This window comes from Bufo gargarizans, chromosome 9 (genome assembly GCF_014858855.1).
Source record: "Bufo gargarizans isolate SCDJY-AF-19 chromosome 9, ASM1485885v1, whole genome shotgun sequence".
In the NCBI taxonomy this organism is placed as follows: Eukaryota; Metazoa; Chordata; class Amphibia; order Anura; family Bufonidae; genus Bufo; species Bufo gargarizans.
Genome location: NC_058088.1, coordinates 147,272,021 through 147,289,212, shown reverse-complemented (window position 1 = coordinate 147,289,212; position 17,192 = coordinate 147,272,021). Strand labels below are relative to the sequence as shown.

Here is a 17,192-nt window from a genome sequence, read left to right as displayed (position 1 = left end):
CTGGGGGAGCCTATGGTTCCTGAAGAACTTCACACATATGGCTGGGGAAGGTCCAGGCTACAGTACCGCAAGGTGACCTAAGGCAGTATAAGACTCTTGTGGAAGCTGCTCGCCAAGTCTGTTGTTCCTCCATCTGCTTTCCAAGTTCCCCAGCTTAGTGGGAGCCTCTGTGGCCATGCCAGACGGCTCTGGTTTGAGCCAACAGTTGACGATTCTCCAAAATGGCCATGGTGTCTCTCTGGAGCATCTGGGCATGCGCAGTCATTGATGTCACTTCCAGGGTCCTGACTCCATTTCCGGTGTTGGTTCACTCTGGATCAGATTGAGGAAGGCCAAGTGGTCTAGGGTGCGCCAACCCTACTGAGCCCTTGAAACCAGCAAGTCTGGTACTTGGCCTGAGGAGCAGGGTGCAGCTGTAAGAGAGTGAGATAATACTGTACCATATTATCTTTTGTTTGTTTGTTTGTTTTATATTTTAGGTTAAAAAAATCCCTAAGAAAGCAACCGGGAAGTCTAAGCATAGAGAATGCTCTATTTGTCAGCTGTGTACTGACAAGTTAGTGTTAGAGGAATCTTAATCTGTCTAAAAATATTAATGGTCTGGTGAGGTCTGAACTTAGAGCTTCCCTTGGGGTTCATTCAGACGTCCGTAAGTGTTTTGCAGACCGCACATTGGCGGCACTATGATAGAAAATGTATTTTCTTGTCCTCAACTTTTTCGGGAACGGAAATGCGGATGTGGACAGCACATAGTGTGCTGTCCGCATCCGTTCCGGCCCATTGAAGATGAATGGGTCCGCACCTGTTCTGCAAAATTGCGGAACGGATCCGGACCCAAGTTGCGGACATGTGAATGGACCCTTTAAACCTTTATAACAGTTACTTCCTCAGTCAGTAGGGATGTGTAGACACTGTATGGAGTCAGACTAGGATGCTTCGAATAAGGATAATTGGGATTTCGCTGCTAATGATTGCTCTAGCAGTGATTCTTCCTCAGAGGACGAGGCAGGAAAGCCTTGTTTCCCACTGAAGATACAGAGCCATTATTAAAAGCTGTTATGTCAACTATGCATTTAGAGCAGAAATCCATTATGGATTACATTTTTGAAGGTCTAGTTTTTCCAGTTCATAATAATATGGTTGCTTTAATTAAAATAGAAGTGAAAAACCTGACAATGTTTTTTGTTCCAAATACAGTGAAAAGGAAGTATCCCTTTTGATGTACAGGTATCGTCAGTCTGGGACACAGTTCCTACGGTGGCAAAAATTGCCAAAAGATTGTCCGTTCCCTGTGATGATTTAGGGTGTCTTAGTGACCCATTAGATAAAAGGGCTGATACCTACCTTTAAAGCTTGGGAATCAGCATTAACTAGTTTAAGACTAAATATTGCTGCTTTATGGGTATCTAGGTCCTTAAAGCTTTGGTTAGGACAGTTACAAGTTCATATAAAAGATAAGACCCCTAGGGAAGAGCTTCTGGCCTCCCTTCTCACCTTTTGTAAAAGCTGCAGATTCTCTTGTGGATGCTGCTTCAGATGCTGTGAGGTTCTCTGCAAGATCTGCAGCTAGACGTGCGGTTTTGTTAAGATCCTCGAAGTAGGATCATGGTTCTAAAGCCAGACTATGTGCTTTGTCCTGTGAGTGGCATTAGGCTGTTTGGGTCTTCTCTAGATATTCTGGAGAAGGCCTCTGACAGAAAGAAGGGGTTTCCATTTCCCCAAAAACTGGGTGGTTTTTGATGATCAAAAGGTTTTCAGGACAGACAAAAATTCGGGCAATTAGAAAGGAAGAATAGATTGAAGAGGAAAGGAGGTGTTCTTTTTAAGTCCACACAGGAGCCCAAGTCAAAAGATAAACAGCAATGACACAGGTGTCAAGTAGGGGTAAGACTATGCATTTTTTTTGTTCCAGCCTGGGAAAATATCGCCCAAAACAAATGGATTTTTAGAAGTCATAAGGCTGGGTTTTCAAATAGCTTTCTTCCCTGCCAACAGATTTTTTCATTATTAGACAGAGAGGGAAAGGCTTTAGTCTTAGAAAAGGTAGTTTTTTCGCTCCTGCAAAAAGGAGTAGTATGCCTGTTCCCCAAAGAAGAAAGGGGGAAAGATTTTTACTGCCCGTTGTATTTGGAAAAAAAAAAAGCCCAATGGTTCTTTCAGTTATTTTAAACCTAACAAAATTAAATAAAAGTCTAAAATACTAAAAATTTGTATGGAGACTATCACATGTACCCTCCGCCTCCTCTTCCAGAATTGTTGGACAGAAAGTCTGGATTTAGACGATGCGTACTACCATGTTCTGATAAATTACCCCTCCCAAAAACATCTAAAGATGGCAGTTTGGGTTCAGGGTTCCCTGCTTCATCCTCAGTACAGAGCCCTCCTTTTTGTTATAGCTCAAGCACTATGGGTTTTTACCAAGCTGAACACGGAAGTAGCTGCCTTTGTAAGATTGAAGGGGATCACCCTGGTGCCTTACTTGGGTGACTTTATAATTGTTTTCCAGTCAGTACAGACCTTGAAGCAGAAAACGGATCAACTATGTATTATTCTGGAGAGGTTAGGGTGAAGGATAAATTGGAATAAATCAAGCTTAGTCGTCTTTCAGATAGTTGTGTTTTTGTGGATAAAACTAGATTCTCTAAAACAAAGATGTTTCCTTTCCCAGGAAAAAAATAGACCCTCTGATCCGTTGGGTCTGTTTTTCTTTTGGACTTATTTTTGTTCCTTCAGAGAAGCCATGTCAATTCTGAGACTCATGACTTTGACAATCCTGGCAGCTTCATATGCTTGATACGTTTAAAGAGGACCTTTCATGGGATTTTTATTAAGGGAGATATATACCTGTACTTGCGCGGTACCCCCTGCTGATGCTGCCACCCTGCTTGATTTTAATTTTTTTAAATATGCCTCCTGTGCCCCACCGGATTTCTCCCACTCAGTATGCTAATACTGAGCATTGGAGCAATGAGGAGGAGACTGAGTCTTTCTCTGTGGGCGTCTCCTTCTCTCCTGGCTGTAGCGCTGTCCTATCGCAGCGCAGAGTGTCACAGCCAGGGAGGTTTTTTCTGGCTGTGATGCTCTGTGTTGCGCTTGGACAGTGATGCAGCCAGGGGAGAAGGAGACGCTCACGGAGAAAGACTCTGCTCCTCATTGCTCCGATGCTCAGTATTGGCATACTCAGTGGGAGAAATCCGGCAGGGCATAGGAGGAATATAAAAAAAATATAATCAAGCAGGGTGGCAGCATCAGGGTACCCCGCAAGTACAGGTATCTATCTCCCATAATAAAATCGCATGAAAGGTCCTCTTTAAGACCTCTGCAGTCAGATATCCTAAAAAATTTGAACGGCCCCCTTGAATCTTAGATTTCAACTTTCATCTGTTTTCCACAGCAATGATGTCTCTCTTATGGTGGACAGACCCAAACAATCTATCTGTGGGATTCCTGTGGTCTTCTCAGCATCAGATTTATTTTACAACAGATGCAAGTCCCTGGGGTTGGGTAGCCAATTCAGGAAGCAATTTTTGGTGAGGTGGATGGGACATTCAGATAAGAAAGCGACTTCAAACTACAAAGAGCTAAAAGCAATAAAGCAGGTCATTCAAAAGCTTCCTTCAGATCCATCTGACAATATGACAGCAGTCCCTTACATAAATCATCAGGGAGACACCAGAGTAGAGAGTTTTACACCTAGCCAAAGAGATTTTTCAGATAATGGGGGGGAAAAAACTGTTTGATTCTCAGAGCAGTTCACCTCAGAGGGAAAGACCAGTTCCTTACTGACATCCTGAGCAGGAAAGAGTTAAAGCAGGGAGAATGGTGTTTAAATGATTTAATTTTTCAACAGATTGTCCACAAATGGGGTCAGCCAACTATAGACCTTTTTTCAACTAGGGAGAACAAGAAGGTGGACAGATTATTTCCTCTCAGCAGAGGAGACGATCCAGTGGGGATAGATGCATTAGCTCAGAGGTGGAACCAGGATTTGGGTTATGACTTCCCACCTTTTTTTTCTCATTCCCAGAGTCTTGAAAAAAGTAATACAGGAGAAAGCTTCAATAATTCCAATTGCCCCGAGGTGGCATAAAAGATCTTGGTTCACGATGTTGCAGAATCTAGTGATCGAACCCCCTTGGGTGTTACCACTGTGGGAGGATCGCCTGAGAGGTTGATTTGGTCTAGGAGAGGGTTATCAGACAAAGTAATTACTACCTTATTGGCCAGTAAGAAAACGGTAACATCCAATAAATATTTCAAAGTGTGCTTTGTCAACCGCTGCCAGGTTACTTCCTTCTGACTCCCTTTTGAGACTTAAATTAAGTAATTTTTGCACTGACCCGTTCTCCATTTCAACCCATCAATCAAATCCCAATAAAGATTCTCACCTTAAAAATGTCCTTTTTGCTGGCCATTACATCTGCCAGGCGAATTACCCTTTGTCCCATACACCAAGATTTTAGAGGACCGGATCATTATCATTCATTTTTTTATATATTTTTTTTCTCTGAAGGTAGTTTGATATCCACAGAAATCGGGACATAATCTTGCCTTCTTTTTGTCCAAATCCTAGTAACCCTATGAGCAGAGTTTCCATTGTTTAGATGTTAAAAGGTGTTTAATAACCTATCCAGATTCTACAGACAAGTGAAGAATAGATGAAAATCTTCTGATCCAATTTCAAGATCCATGTAAAGATTTTTTAAAAGCCTCCATTGCTAGGTTGGTTAAGTTGGCTATCTCTATGGCCCATCTTTTACTACCGTAGGTCTTCAGTCCCGGAGGACATTCCACAAGAGCAGTTGCCACAACCTGGGCAGAAAGAGAGGGAGCGAATGCTTCTGTATCTCCGATTTGCAGAGCAGCCATCTGGTCTTCCGGCATACTTTTTTAAAACCTCTATGTGCTGATGCAGCTTTTGGGAGGAAGCTACTGCAAGCAGTAGTCCCCCTCTAAATGTTTTGGTTCATAGTTTATTTTTTTTGAATATGTGGACACACTGGTGACAGATTCCCTTTAAACAATAACTCAGAAAATATAGATGAATGTATAACTTGAAATTATACTGCAAGAGGTAAACTTCATTGTAATCATTCACCCAGGTTCATGCTCACGGATTACTGCTTGGAATATACCAGGACGTGGGTAAAAAAACATGTGCTGGATATCCAGGAAGCCAGGGATTTTATGAGTTGGATGCACAAACCTTTGCTGACTGGGGAGTAGATCTGCTCAAATTTGACGGTTGTTACTATGAAACTCTGGAGCAACTTGAAGATGGTAAGAGCCAAGAAATGTGTAAATATTGTGATATTTTAGTGTCCATTGCTATGTAAGAAACAGACTTCATTTGGGGTTTCTTTCAGAATTCCTAATGTGGCTGTACCCACATAGGGGAGCTTACATACCTGATCCCTGCCACTGGTTTCTGGCTCCTCGGCTCCTCTTCATGCATCATTGGTTCCATGTGTACCTACAACAGCATCCTTGATGTGGGTCATGTGACCTCCACAGCCAATGACTGGCAGCAGCAGTGTCCACCATTGGCAGTCATTGGTCACATGACCCCCCCCCCCCCCCCCCCCCCGTGAAATAGGAAGTTGAGGCTGGTACAGCCTGGAGTAGTGGCTCAGGAAGAGGAGCAATCGAGCCCGAACCCAGCAGCAGGGATCAGTTAAGTACGCTCGCCTCTTTGGGTCCAACCACACTGGAGGGTCTGAAAAAAGGGACACTTAAGTTCACATATCTGTCAGAGGCTCCGTTGCAGAATCCTAGACCTTGTGGTAAAATGCACCAAACCATGGGGCATTTTAGGCTTCTAGTTTTAGAAATATCCTCTGCATCCAGCCAAATGTTAGTGAGTAAGGGAGATGACCTAATATGACATTTTTCACCCAAGTTGCACCATCTTTAGACTGCCGGTCACAGTTTACATTGTCTGCATTTCAGGATTAGTACATTTGCTCCAACATGATTAGTGAATTCTCCATGGACAGATGGTAAAAAAGCTGCAGAGGGAAGGGACTGCTGCCCAGCACTGTCCATGTACGGTGCACTGCTCAGGCAGGTTCAAAAGCTGTGCCCGCTTTATTAACAACATGGTCCTGACTGTTACAGACAACCGGGCCACCGGCTGTTTCTGTCGGCATTGCTGAAAGCGCCGATGCGGGCAGATTAACCCATTAGATGCCGACTGCATCTAAGAGGTTTACAAAGGGAGGGGGCTCTCTCCCACCCCATTGGCTCCCCATTATGTGATTGTAGGGTGCTGATTGCTGCTAAGTCAGCCCCAGGCTGGATTGCATAGGCAACTGTCAGTGTAATACTGACAACCTCAATGCATTACAATACACTATGTATTATAATGCACTGTAAGAGGGAGAAAAAAGAAGAAATGTATTTATATATTTTTTTAAAGTTTCAAATGTAAGTTTTTTTTATATCTTTTATTTTTCAGTCCTGTAGAAGTGGGAGTGAATGAAGGGTTCTGTTCTATTTTGCTCACTACTAGTGATATTTTCATTTATCTTCTGATATTTGAGATGGATATGTATTATTGTAGCATATTCTTTGCTATTTGGATATTGCTGGTTATGTTATGATGGAATGACTGTATGTTTTAACATTTTTGTATTTTTAAAATTCTAATAATAACCTATTAAATATTTATAAAAAGAAAAAAATGCTATTTACCATTGAAAAAAAAAAAAAAAAAAAGACATACCGTATAAGATGAACGGCCCATAAGATGCACCTGGGTTTTAGAGGAGGATAATAAGATTTTTTTTTTTTCATTAGACATCAAATCGGACCACTGATCAGACCCCCTTTTTTTTTTATCAGACCTCACAGCCCCAATTAGACCCCCCAATATTAATGAGAGCTCAGCCTCGCAGCAATTAAAAAAAAACACTTACCTCTCCTGCTCTGGACGCTGCCGCTCCTCACCTCCTAGCTTTCCTCCTGCTCTTCCTGCCGTTGGCTGTACTGTGACCTGATGCGCACACCGCTTTCCGGTACTAATGAGCGCTTCCATAATGGAAGCGCTCATTAGTATTCAACCCATAACACCGGATCCACCGCCAGCTTAGGGAGTTAAGATCGGTGTCTAAAACATCGGTCTTAATAAATGCGTCCCGTTGTTCCCAGAGAATGGCTGTACTGGTACCTCAGAGGCTTTTCAAAAGCAACATGGCGCTCGTAAACCAATCCATCAAAATCTGAGCTGAAAAAGCTAAAAGTAGGTCTTTCCCTTTCATTAGAACCTGTCTAACAATTTAAAGGGCATCTGTCAGCACCTATGTGCGCTTGGCAGCTGAAGGCATCTGTGTTGGGCCCATGTTCATAGGTACCCACATTTCTGAGTAATATGAAGTTTAATATATGGAATTGAACCTTTAGGAGCAATGGGGGTGTTAACATTACTCCTAAAGGCTCTGCTTTCTCTGCAACCTCTCCATTTTGATTACCTAGGCCAGGCCCTGTCAATCAAAGTGCAGATAGAGCAGAGTCTCTAAGTGTAACAGCAACTCCTTCATTGCTCCTAGAGGCTCATTTACATATATTGACCCCTTCACGCATTATGTCGTAACTATACGTCATAATATGTGAGGGGATGTATGGAGCAGGCCTCTGCAGTGGGCCTGCTCCATACACGGCGGGTGACGGCTGTATCATACAGCTGCCACTCGCCTGCACTGACGGGGACATGCTGCCCCTGTCATTTTGCGCCTGAGGTGCAGCGGTCAACACTGATCACAGCACCTGTGAGTGAAGGCAGAAGGATGCAGCTCCCCCTGCCTTCCGATCGGAGCCCCCGCAGTGAAATCGTGGGGGTCCGATTTGGTTGCCGTGGCAGGTCTGGAGAGCTTCAGCAGACAATCTCCATACTGAGCTATGCACGAGGCTAAAATTCTCATCCCTCTAATTTTCAAAAATAAATAAAATGACACTTCAGGCAGTTGACAGCCGTCACTCATATGGCATTTTCACACAAGCAGATGCCGTGCGTGTCATCCGCTGTGTGAAAGAGTGCCAAGCCGCTCTCTGGACAGCAGAGACAACACGGAGCATTAACATGATTGATAATGCTCCGTGCCTCTCTGTGATCTTTTTACTTCAAAATCACAGTGAGGCAAAGTTGTCACCATGATTTTGTAATAAAAAGGTCACAGAGCGGCAAAGAGCATTATCAATCATGTTAATGCTCCGTGTCTCTGCTGTCCAGTGCGTAGCTTGGTACTCTTTCACGCAGCGGATGACACGCACGGCATCCACTTGTGTGAAACAGCCCTTAGAATCAGTTCACACTTCACTTATTTAGTTAGTTACGGAGCTAAAACTGACCAAATAGCTCAAATGTGAATTTATCCTTACAGGTCATTGTTGGCGTTGGGTAAAAAGAACCGTGCAGTGCCCCAAGATTGTACTATAGAGTGAGTGAGTGCACTCCTTTTACACATAGATTTCTACAGAATCTGTTCTGTTACACGCTGATACAAGTAGTGTCCCCCTGACAGAGTGGAGAGGGTGTCAGCAGTAAGTTTGTGTTGATGTCACTGTTTATTTTGCCCTTCTTCTGATCTGTCATAAGAACAACCCCCAAAAACAGATCCTGTCTTTTCAGCATCTGCTTTCACATGGTCAGCATTTGGTCAGTAATCTATCAGTATTGTTAAGGTCAAATAAAAACATAATGGGATCCAAAACAGAGATGACATGTGATTGGAATGTTTGCATGTCTTCTGTGTTTTGTACCCACTCCTGCTTTTGGCTTCCAAATCAGATGTGATTCATCTTCACAAAGGTCAGTCTCTCCACTTTTTGGGTGGAAAGGAGAGTTCTCCTTGGGGTAACTATGCCCCCCGCCACACTATACACCCGCTCTGATGCCACACTACTGGCCGGGCAGGAAAGCTTGTCCAGGGCAAACTCGGCCAGATGCGGCCACAATTAAAGTTTGGCTGCCCAGTAGTCCAGGAGATCTTTGATGTGGGATGGCAGGGTGCAGTCCAAGTATGCCACCATCTGCTGGTTCAGGTTCTGCTCCATGTCTTGCTGGTAGGTGGTTTCTTTAGTAGGTGGGTGAAGAAATGTGCAAATCATTAGAGACTCCAGACTTAAGTTCCTGCTGATAGAGTGGGTGCTGCTGCTTCCCCCACATCCCTCCAGCAGCCATGGCTGTGGAATGTGAGCTCAGAGGGCCCCCACGGTCAAACCTTCGTGAGGATGGGCAATGGTCCACATTGACAGTGGACCAACTGACTACATAGGATTTCTCAATAGTAGTTGAGTTTATCCTCCCTCTCAGCGGGTGCAAAAAAAGCCCCTGTTTTGGAGTGGTAGTGAGGGTCTAACATGGTGGAGAGCCACTAGTCATGCCTCTGCCGAATAGTGATAATATGGGTGTCAATAACCAACCAACTCAGCATGCATCTGTCCATTTGCGCAAGGGATTGTCAAGGTCGTCTGCCTCATCGCCCTCTATCTCCTCCTGCTTCTTTCCTGTCACTTGTGCAGAAAAGCCACCCATTTCTGTATGCATTACATGTATGCTGTATGCTTGTGTGTGAATGTCCTCACGTCTCCTGTCCACTGGCCAGCCAGATTTATTAGCATCTGTTCCAGGACTTGAAGGATTGGAATAACGTTGTTCATCCCATAGTCCTGGCGACTGAAAAATAGTGTCCTCCTCAAAGGGCCTAAGCAAACAGCAGTTGTCAAACATGAGCGGCTATTGGCTAACGTCGAAGTTACACAAGGGAGTGCTCCTGTCCGCCTCCATCATCAAGAAATAGTTTACGGCCTTCCTCATATAGTTCATATAGTCGGTCCAACGTGTAAAGGGTGGAAACGTTGCATATCAAGTGATGTTTGGGAACGTTATTCTGCCTTTGCAGCTCAAGGAGGGCGTGCTTTGCGGTGTTAGTAGCTGAAGTGCATGCACAGTTTCCTAGCCATTTTCAGGATGTCTAGCCATTGGGTGGAAGACTTCAGGAACTGCTTTACAACCAAATTAAAGGCGTGCGTATGCAGGTCGCATGGGTCACACCTCCTTGATGCATTTTAAATTAGCGAGGAGGGAGCCAGGATTCGATTTCCTCTTGAAGGACACGGAGCAGTTCCTCCCTGCTGTGACTTTGTTTGCTCAGGCAAACCAGAACAGCTTGACACTGCCGTGCTCTGCTTAAGTGGTATGCTAGAGTAGCACTCCAAATTGTGCCTGCGTTGGAGGCTGAGGACAAGGTAGAGGATGAGGAGGCACAGGAGGATATTGAGGCAGGACTCCACACATTGATGCTGCTGTGAACTTTAGCAGACACTGACAGGCTCAAGGACTGGCTAACCTTCTGTTCAACAAACGTGTGCAGGGCTGGTACAGCCTTTTTGGAGAAGTAATAATGGCTTGGGACTCCACCTTGTTTCGGCACAAGCAATCAGTTCTCTGAAAGGTGTACAGTACACCACATGGAAAGGGAGGGACTGTAGTACCAGCAACTTGGCCAGGAGCACGTTCAGCTTCTGCACTGTTGGATGAGTGCACACATACTGTTGTCTTTTTGCAATCGCCTCGATGATTGATTGCTGATGAAATTAGTGACGAGCAGTAGGAGGAGGAGCATCAGGACCAGTAGATGATGGGAAGGAAACACAGCTTTCTTCTGCTGAGGTGGTGGAGCCTTGACTGCAGTAAAAGCGGTGCGGGCCACTGGGTGATGCAGCGGTTGCTGCGTCAGACTGTGCCACTACATTAGCTCCACGGTTTTCCCAGGCCTCCTTATGTGACGCTGCGTGTGTTGATGCAGGGCCGTGATGCCACCATTGGCACCCTGGCCACACTTCACCTTCTGACCACATATTCTACAATTGGCCATGGTGACGTTTTCCGGTGGCTTGATGAAAAATTCCTCCAGCCCAGAGTATGGCATTTTTCCCCCCACCACTCTGTGATGACTGCCTGCTGCTGCCTCCCTGAACCCGTGCACCGCTAGTTGTTTCCGGATAGGTAGGCTCCTGCGTAGTAGATGGTCTACCCCCGGGCACGTTTGGCTCCAAACCTCACACTGCTGACTCGTGGCCACACTAGCACCCTGCTGCCTCACGCACAAGCTGCCACCCTCTTCCCATGATGATGATGATGAAGCCCCCTCTTCGCCCGGCTCCCACATGTGATCGGCTACATAATCATCCACTACTGTCTGCACGTCACTGATGTCACCCTCACCAGTCTCAGGCCCACGTGCAACACCAGCTCCCACACAACTCTCGTAGTCGCTACTTGCCCGCCTACCGGAGGAAGCAGCGGATCTCTCCTCCACATCTTGGCTGGGCAGTAACTGCTGACTGTCCTCTAGAAGCTCGTCCTCGCTTAAAAGTGGAGTTTTGTCGATGGCATACAATTACTTCTTAAGCAGAAAGAACAGAAAATGAAAGAGGCAGGTTCAGGACAGGTGGGGGCACAGAGCTGGTTCCAGGGCCATGGCAACTAAATGTGGCGTCAGAAGAACCCATCGACTCCTGGCTGGGCATGTCTGATATCACTTGAGATGAAGTTGACGTCCTAGTCAACTATTCAAGGACAGCTGAGCTTGGTTGCTGGTCAAAACACGACCACTGAATGACACTGGCAGCTCTGTCCTGTCGCTGTGACTGCTGCTACCCCCCCTTCCCCTTCTGCTGCTGCTATTTCTGCCAGCTCTAGAAACATTTTGGCCATTGCCCATTCCCTTAGAAGGGCCTGTTACCTGTCTGTCGGACATACTGTACTGTAACAGTATCTGTAAGGGTGAAATGGCTGTAGTGTCAGGGTGCAATCCCCCCCCCCCCCCCAAACAAGGATGAATGAATGTGCTTATACCGTATATAAGATAACGTAAGCACCCTAAAATCTGTAGTATCAGGCTGCAATTTTACCCTAATCAGACAATCAAGGATTAACGGATTTAATTATATATAAAACACTGTGAACGCCACAAATTCTGAAGTATCAGACCGCAGTTTCACCCCTATAACAGAAACAAGGATTCCTGGAATTACTTATGCATCAGAGAATGCAAACAACCTAAAATCTGTAGTATTAGAACATTTTTTTTATAAGTGCAGCCAGGTGTAATAGAATAGCTCCTATTAGTCAAGCTTTAAACTCTTCTATTGGCCCCCCTATACTCCCCCCTATAGTGTGGATAATGCCTCCCTATTATATCCCTACACTATCAATAAGCTGTCCCTGAACTGCTCAGTAGAAATTTTCTGTTAATAAAGTCTTTCCTTATCGCTGTCCCTAGTGTCTGTAATATCCCTCCCTTTCCAAGTTCACTGGAAAGGGGCGGAGACCGGGCAGGAGGAGACTTCTTATAAACCTGTGACATCACAGGGGCTGGCTATCTGCTGATTGATTGGCTGTCTGCATGGCATTATGGGTAATCCCTCGTTCCTGGGCTTCTTACTTCCTCTTTCTAACATGTGCATTAGCCATTTTAGGAAAAATATGATTCATTACCACGAAGCGCAAGGAAATTTGACTTCGGGACGTGATCCGGTTGGGTTGTGACCAGCTGCAGTCAAGAACCGTGCAGCCAATTAGCCCGCAGCTCACTTTCAGTTAACTGATGAATTCTGCAGTCTTCATTGTTAATGGCTGCACAGTATTGAAGTTGCCGTCCAGCCATGACTCATCACCACCGCTCCATGTGGTCATACCCTTAAAAGGAGAGTAATTCAAATTTAGAAAATTGAAAGTTTTCCAAATATTTTCTGTAAATTTTGGATTTATTTTTAAATAAAGGTAAAACATATCGACTCAAATTTACCACTAGCATAAAGTAAGACGTGTCACGACAAAATAGTCTTAGAATCGATTGTATACGTAAAAGCATTCCAAAATTGCTACAAGTCAAATTACCAAAAATGGGTCTGGTCAGGAAGGTGAAAACTGGCACTGTCTTGAAGAGGTTAATAATTAATATAAATAATGGATCCCTCCACCCAACTATAATGTATATTTTTTTTTAAATTTCTCACCTAAACTTTCTGCTACACCATCTTATGCGTTTTTTGTGCACTCTTGCAGGATACCGCCGTATGTCCATAGCATTGAACCAGACAGGTAGAAATATAGTGTATTCTTGTGAGTGGCCATTGTATGCTCGTCATTTATCGAAGGTAAGGAATAAATAGTGCTCCTAAAGCAAAGACAGATTTCCTTTTAAAGTTGCTTAAAATTATTCATGTTATGATTTCACATCTGGAATGAAAGTGAATCTGCGCTAAATCCCATGTGTACAGTTGTCGGAGATAATGCCAGTGGTGCAACAAGGCAAAATAGTGAAGGCAAGTGCAGTATGGGTCCATGTTGTCAGTGCAGTGATATTTCACAGCTGGCTTCTGTCCTATGAGACCAGAAATAGCGGTCATACAATTATGCAGGGTTCCTAAAGGGGTGTTCCAAGTGTTCTGGGGCCTAACGTGGAACAACTGGTAACCTTGGTTTACACCGATACTCCAATTCTTTTATTTAACATAGCCACACATGATACAATTCTGCATACCTGCAGCCACCACTAGAGGGAGTACACTGCATAAGACTTTATATAGTTTGCTTTGAACTGTGCAATAATATTGAAATAAGCTACTCCTAAGGACATCAGTAGGAATTTGATCATTTCCTTCAGCATCTCAAGAATTCTAGTAGTTCCAGGTAGTAGGAAAACCTCCCTTTTAAAGGGTTTATACAGGATTTAATATTGATGACCTATGCTCCAGGATAGGTCATCAGTGTCAGATAAGCAGGGGTCTGACACCTGGGACCCCCGTCCATCAGCTGTTAGAGGCCAGGCGCACAGCCTCTTCCTAGACCATGTGATGTCACCGTCAAGTCAATGGGGCCGAGCTGCAGTACAAAGCATGATGTGCAGCACTGTGCTGGAAGCTTTGGGAGGCTGCTGCGCTCACCAGAGCTCCAGTGAGGATCGTAGTTTCCTGAAACAGTTGATCAGTACTGGTGATGAGTCTGGGATCCCCGCCAATGTGATATCCTGTCATCAATATTATTTTCCGGATCCCTTTAAGTGTGCTGCCGTCTTCTATCTCAAACATGTCTGAGTTATACTGGAGCAGTTTGGTTCAGTTTGTTGAAGGCATTGCGCTATGACATTTTTATGAGGGAGCTGGTGGCATTACTCCGTTCTATGCTCCACATTATCAACAGATATCCTTGTTTATGTCTTCTAATAGATTTACTCCCTTTAGGTCAATTATACTGAAGTGGCTGAGTACTGTAACTCGTGGAGAAATTTTAATGATATTCAAGATTCTTGGGCAAGTGTAAAGACGTTGATAGATTTCACAGCAGCTTTACAAGATCAGCTGGTCCCTGCAGCTGGGCCCGGAGGATGGAATGACCCAGACATGGTTCGTAGATTGTCACACTTCCAGCTTTTAAAGGGCTTCTGTCACCCCACTAAACCTTTTTTTTTGCTTACTTATAATCCCTATACTGCGATTTATGGCTACATGATCTAATTCATCATTTTGGTCCAGTAGATTTTGTTTAAAACATGCTTTTAAAATATGCAAATTACCTTGCTATCATTTTGTTCTTTAAGGTCCTGAGGGTGGGACCTGAGGGTGAGCACCTTATCCATACGGTGAGGGGGTGAGCCGCTGTATCCTTGCAAGATTTACATTAAGTAATGATATAAACTTGGAGATAATTACATTCTTTCAGTTTTTTTTTTGCAGAGACCATTCTTGCAAAAGTGACCACATGAAGTACACCATAAATTAGCTGTCACTTTGTAAGTATTTTCTCAACAACTGATCGTAAAATGTAGTTTTTTAGAAGTCAATTCAAATTTTGAGAAAAGGATTTGGAGAGATACAAAGAAGACTGAATTATTTAAAGGGCTTCTGTCGCCACACTAAGCCTTTTTTTTGCTTATAATCCCTGCACTGCGATTTATGCCTACATAATCTAATTAATCATTTTGGTCCTGTAGATTTTGTTTAAAATTTGCTTTTAAAATATGCAAATTACCTTGCTACCAGCAAGTAGGGCGGCTACTTGCTGGTAGCAGCCGCATCCTCCGATCCTAAAGACGCCCCCTCCGCGTCTTTAGGATCAGAGGATGCGGCTGCTACCAGCAAGTAGCCGCCCTACTTGCTGGTAGCAAGGTAATTTGCATATTTTAAAAGCAAATTTTAAACAAAATCTACAGGACCAAAATGATTAATTAGATTATGTAGGCATAAATCGCAGTGTAGGGATTATAAGTAAGCAAAAAAAATGGCTTAGTGGGGTGACAGAAGACCTTTAAATAATTCAGTCTTCTTTGTATCTCTCCAAATCCTTTTCTCAAAATTTGAATTGACTTCTAAAAAACTACATTTTACGATCAGTTGTTGAGAAAATACTTACAAAGTGACAGCTAATTTATGGTGTACTTCATGTGGTCACTTTTGCAAGAATGGTCTCTGCAAAAAAAACCTGAAAGAATGTAATTATCTCCAAGTTTATATCATTACTTAATGTAAATCTTGCAAGGATACAGCGGCTCACCCCCTCACCGTATGGATAAGGTGCTCACCCTCAGGTCCCACCCTCAGGACCTTAAAGAACAAAATGAGGTATAAGCAATATGAAGGGGCACACTCAAAAGGGAACCACAATGGTAGCAGAAAAATATGGACTTTATTAGTCTAAAAACATACCCCTAAAAAATACATATAAAAACATACAAGTAGGCACACTTATACCTATACCATTTTATGCAAATATGGTAGGACTGTAATAGGAGGGAAATAACTGTTGGCGTATTAATTTCCCATTGACCTATATAGCGGCATGCCGGCAATGTCCCAATAGGTGCTATTGATAAACGTCGTACTAGTGTGGCCGCAACCACAATGCTCGATGTATATGTTGCACTAGATTCAGTGGCGTGCAGGAAACACAACTGGTTACTGAACAAGGGTCTAAAATTTGCCCCCACAAATTCCCTGGACAAGTTCGCCACATATATTGGGGTGGAAAAGTTCATAAGACAGCGGTGTCTTGAAAAATATTTTCTAAAAAACCCCATCAATAGAGAAATGGACATGGAAGGGAATATCAGCAAATATCAACATACTGATCTAAAGGCCAGATCGAAAAAATTCCCTAGACAGAAGATCAGCAAAGAAATGGCCACATTCAAAAATAATGTGGAGCGAGACTTGAGAAGAATTAAGAGCCGGAGAATAAACACAAACCTAAATAAAGGGAAAATTAGGGCAATTAAATCGCTGCAAGAGGCGAATGACATTATAATTAGGCCGGCTGATAAGGGTGGGGCGGTAGTAGTACAGAATACAGCAGATTACTTGAGAGAGTGCTATAGACAATTAGGGTCACAGGAGACCTATCAAAAACTAAAAGGAGACCCCACAGAGGAATATTATAAGATCCTAAACAATTACTGTGAGATGGGACTAAAAGTGGGCTTTTTATCCAACCAAGAGGCTGGATTTATTTTGGACACTGAGAAGAGGATCCCGATGTTTTACTGCATCCCCAAGATCCATAAAAATTTACAAAAACCCCCAGGTCGCCCAATAGTGTCTGGGATTGAATCTATCTCATGTAATTTATCCAAATACATTGATCAGTGGCTTCAACCTTATGTCAAGAGTGCCATCATACATTCGTGACACTACTGATATTATTAAAACATTAGAAACCATTGAATGGGTAGACGGATGGATCTTGGGGACGCTGGATGTTGGATCCCTATATACAGTGATCGATCATACCCAAGGTATACAAGCACTGTATGAACAAATGTCGGAAGATGTCAGATTATCTATTGAACAACTACAATTCCTATTGGGGGGAGTTGAATATGTATTGGCCCACAATTATTTCTCATTTGAGCGGGAGTTCTATGTACAGCGCACTGGCACCGCCATGGGTACCAGATTCGCCCCCAGCTACGTCCAATTTGTTTCTGGCCCAATGGGAAAAGGAAGTTATACAACCGAGGCTGGGGGCGCATCTGGTCCTATGGCGGCGCTACATAGACGATATTTTATTCAAGATACCACTGAATCCCTAGACCTTTTTTTTGAACAGTATCAATATCAATGATAGGAACTTGATTTTTAGCCCAAATGTTAGTAAAGAAAGGGTTGAGTTTCTGGATCTGGAGATACAGGTG

The 17,192-nt window shown here is 43.7% G+C and overlaps 1 protein-coding gene across 1 annotated transcript in view; it reads left to right on the top strand.

Annotated features, from left to right (window-relative positions):
• The window catches only part of GLA (galactosidase alpha), a 62,788-nt gene that overhangs the window by 28,596 nt on the left and 17,000 nt on the right, over positions 1-17,192 (top strand). Inside the window, exons 3-5 of the mRNA XM_044305994.1 lie at positions 5,103-5,280; positions 13,070-13,161; positions 14,248-14,409. Coding sequence (XP_044161929.1) covers positions 5,103-5,280; positions 13,070-13,161; positions 14,248-14,409 — 432 coding nt within the window. The remainder of the gene's footprint in view (positions 1-5,102; positions 5,281-13,069; positions 13,162-14,247; positions 14,410-17,192) is intronic.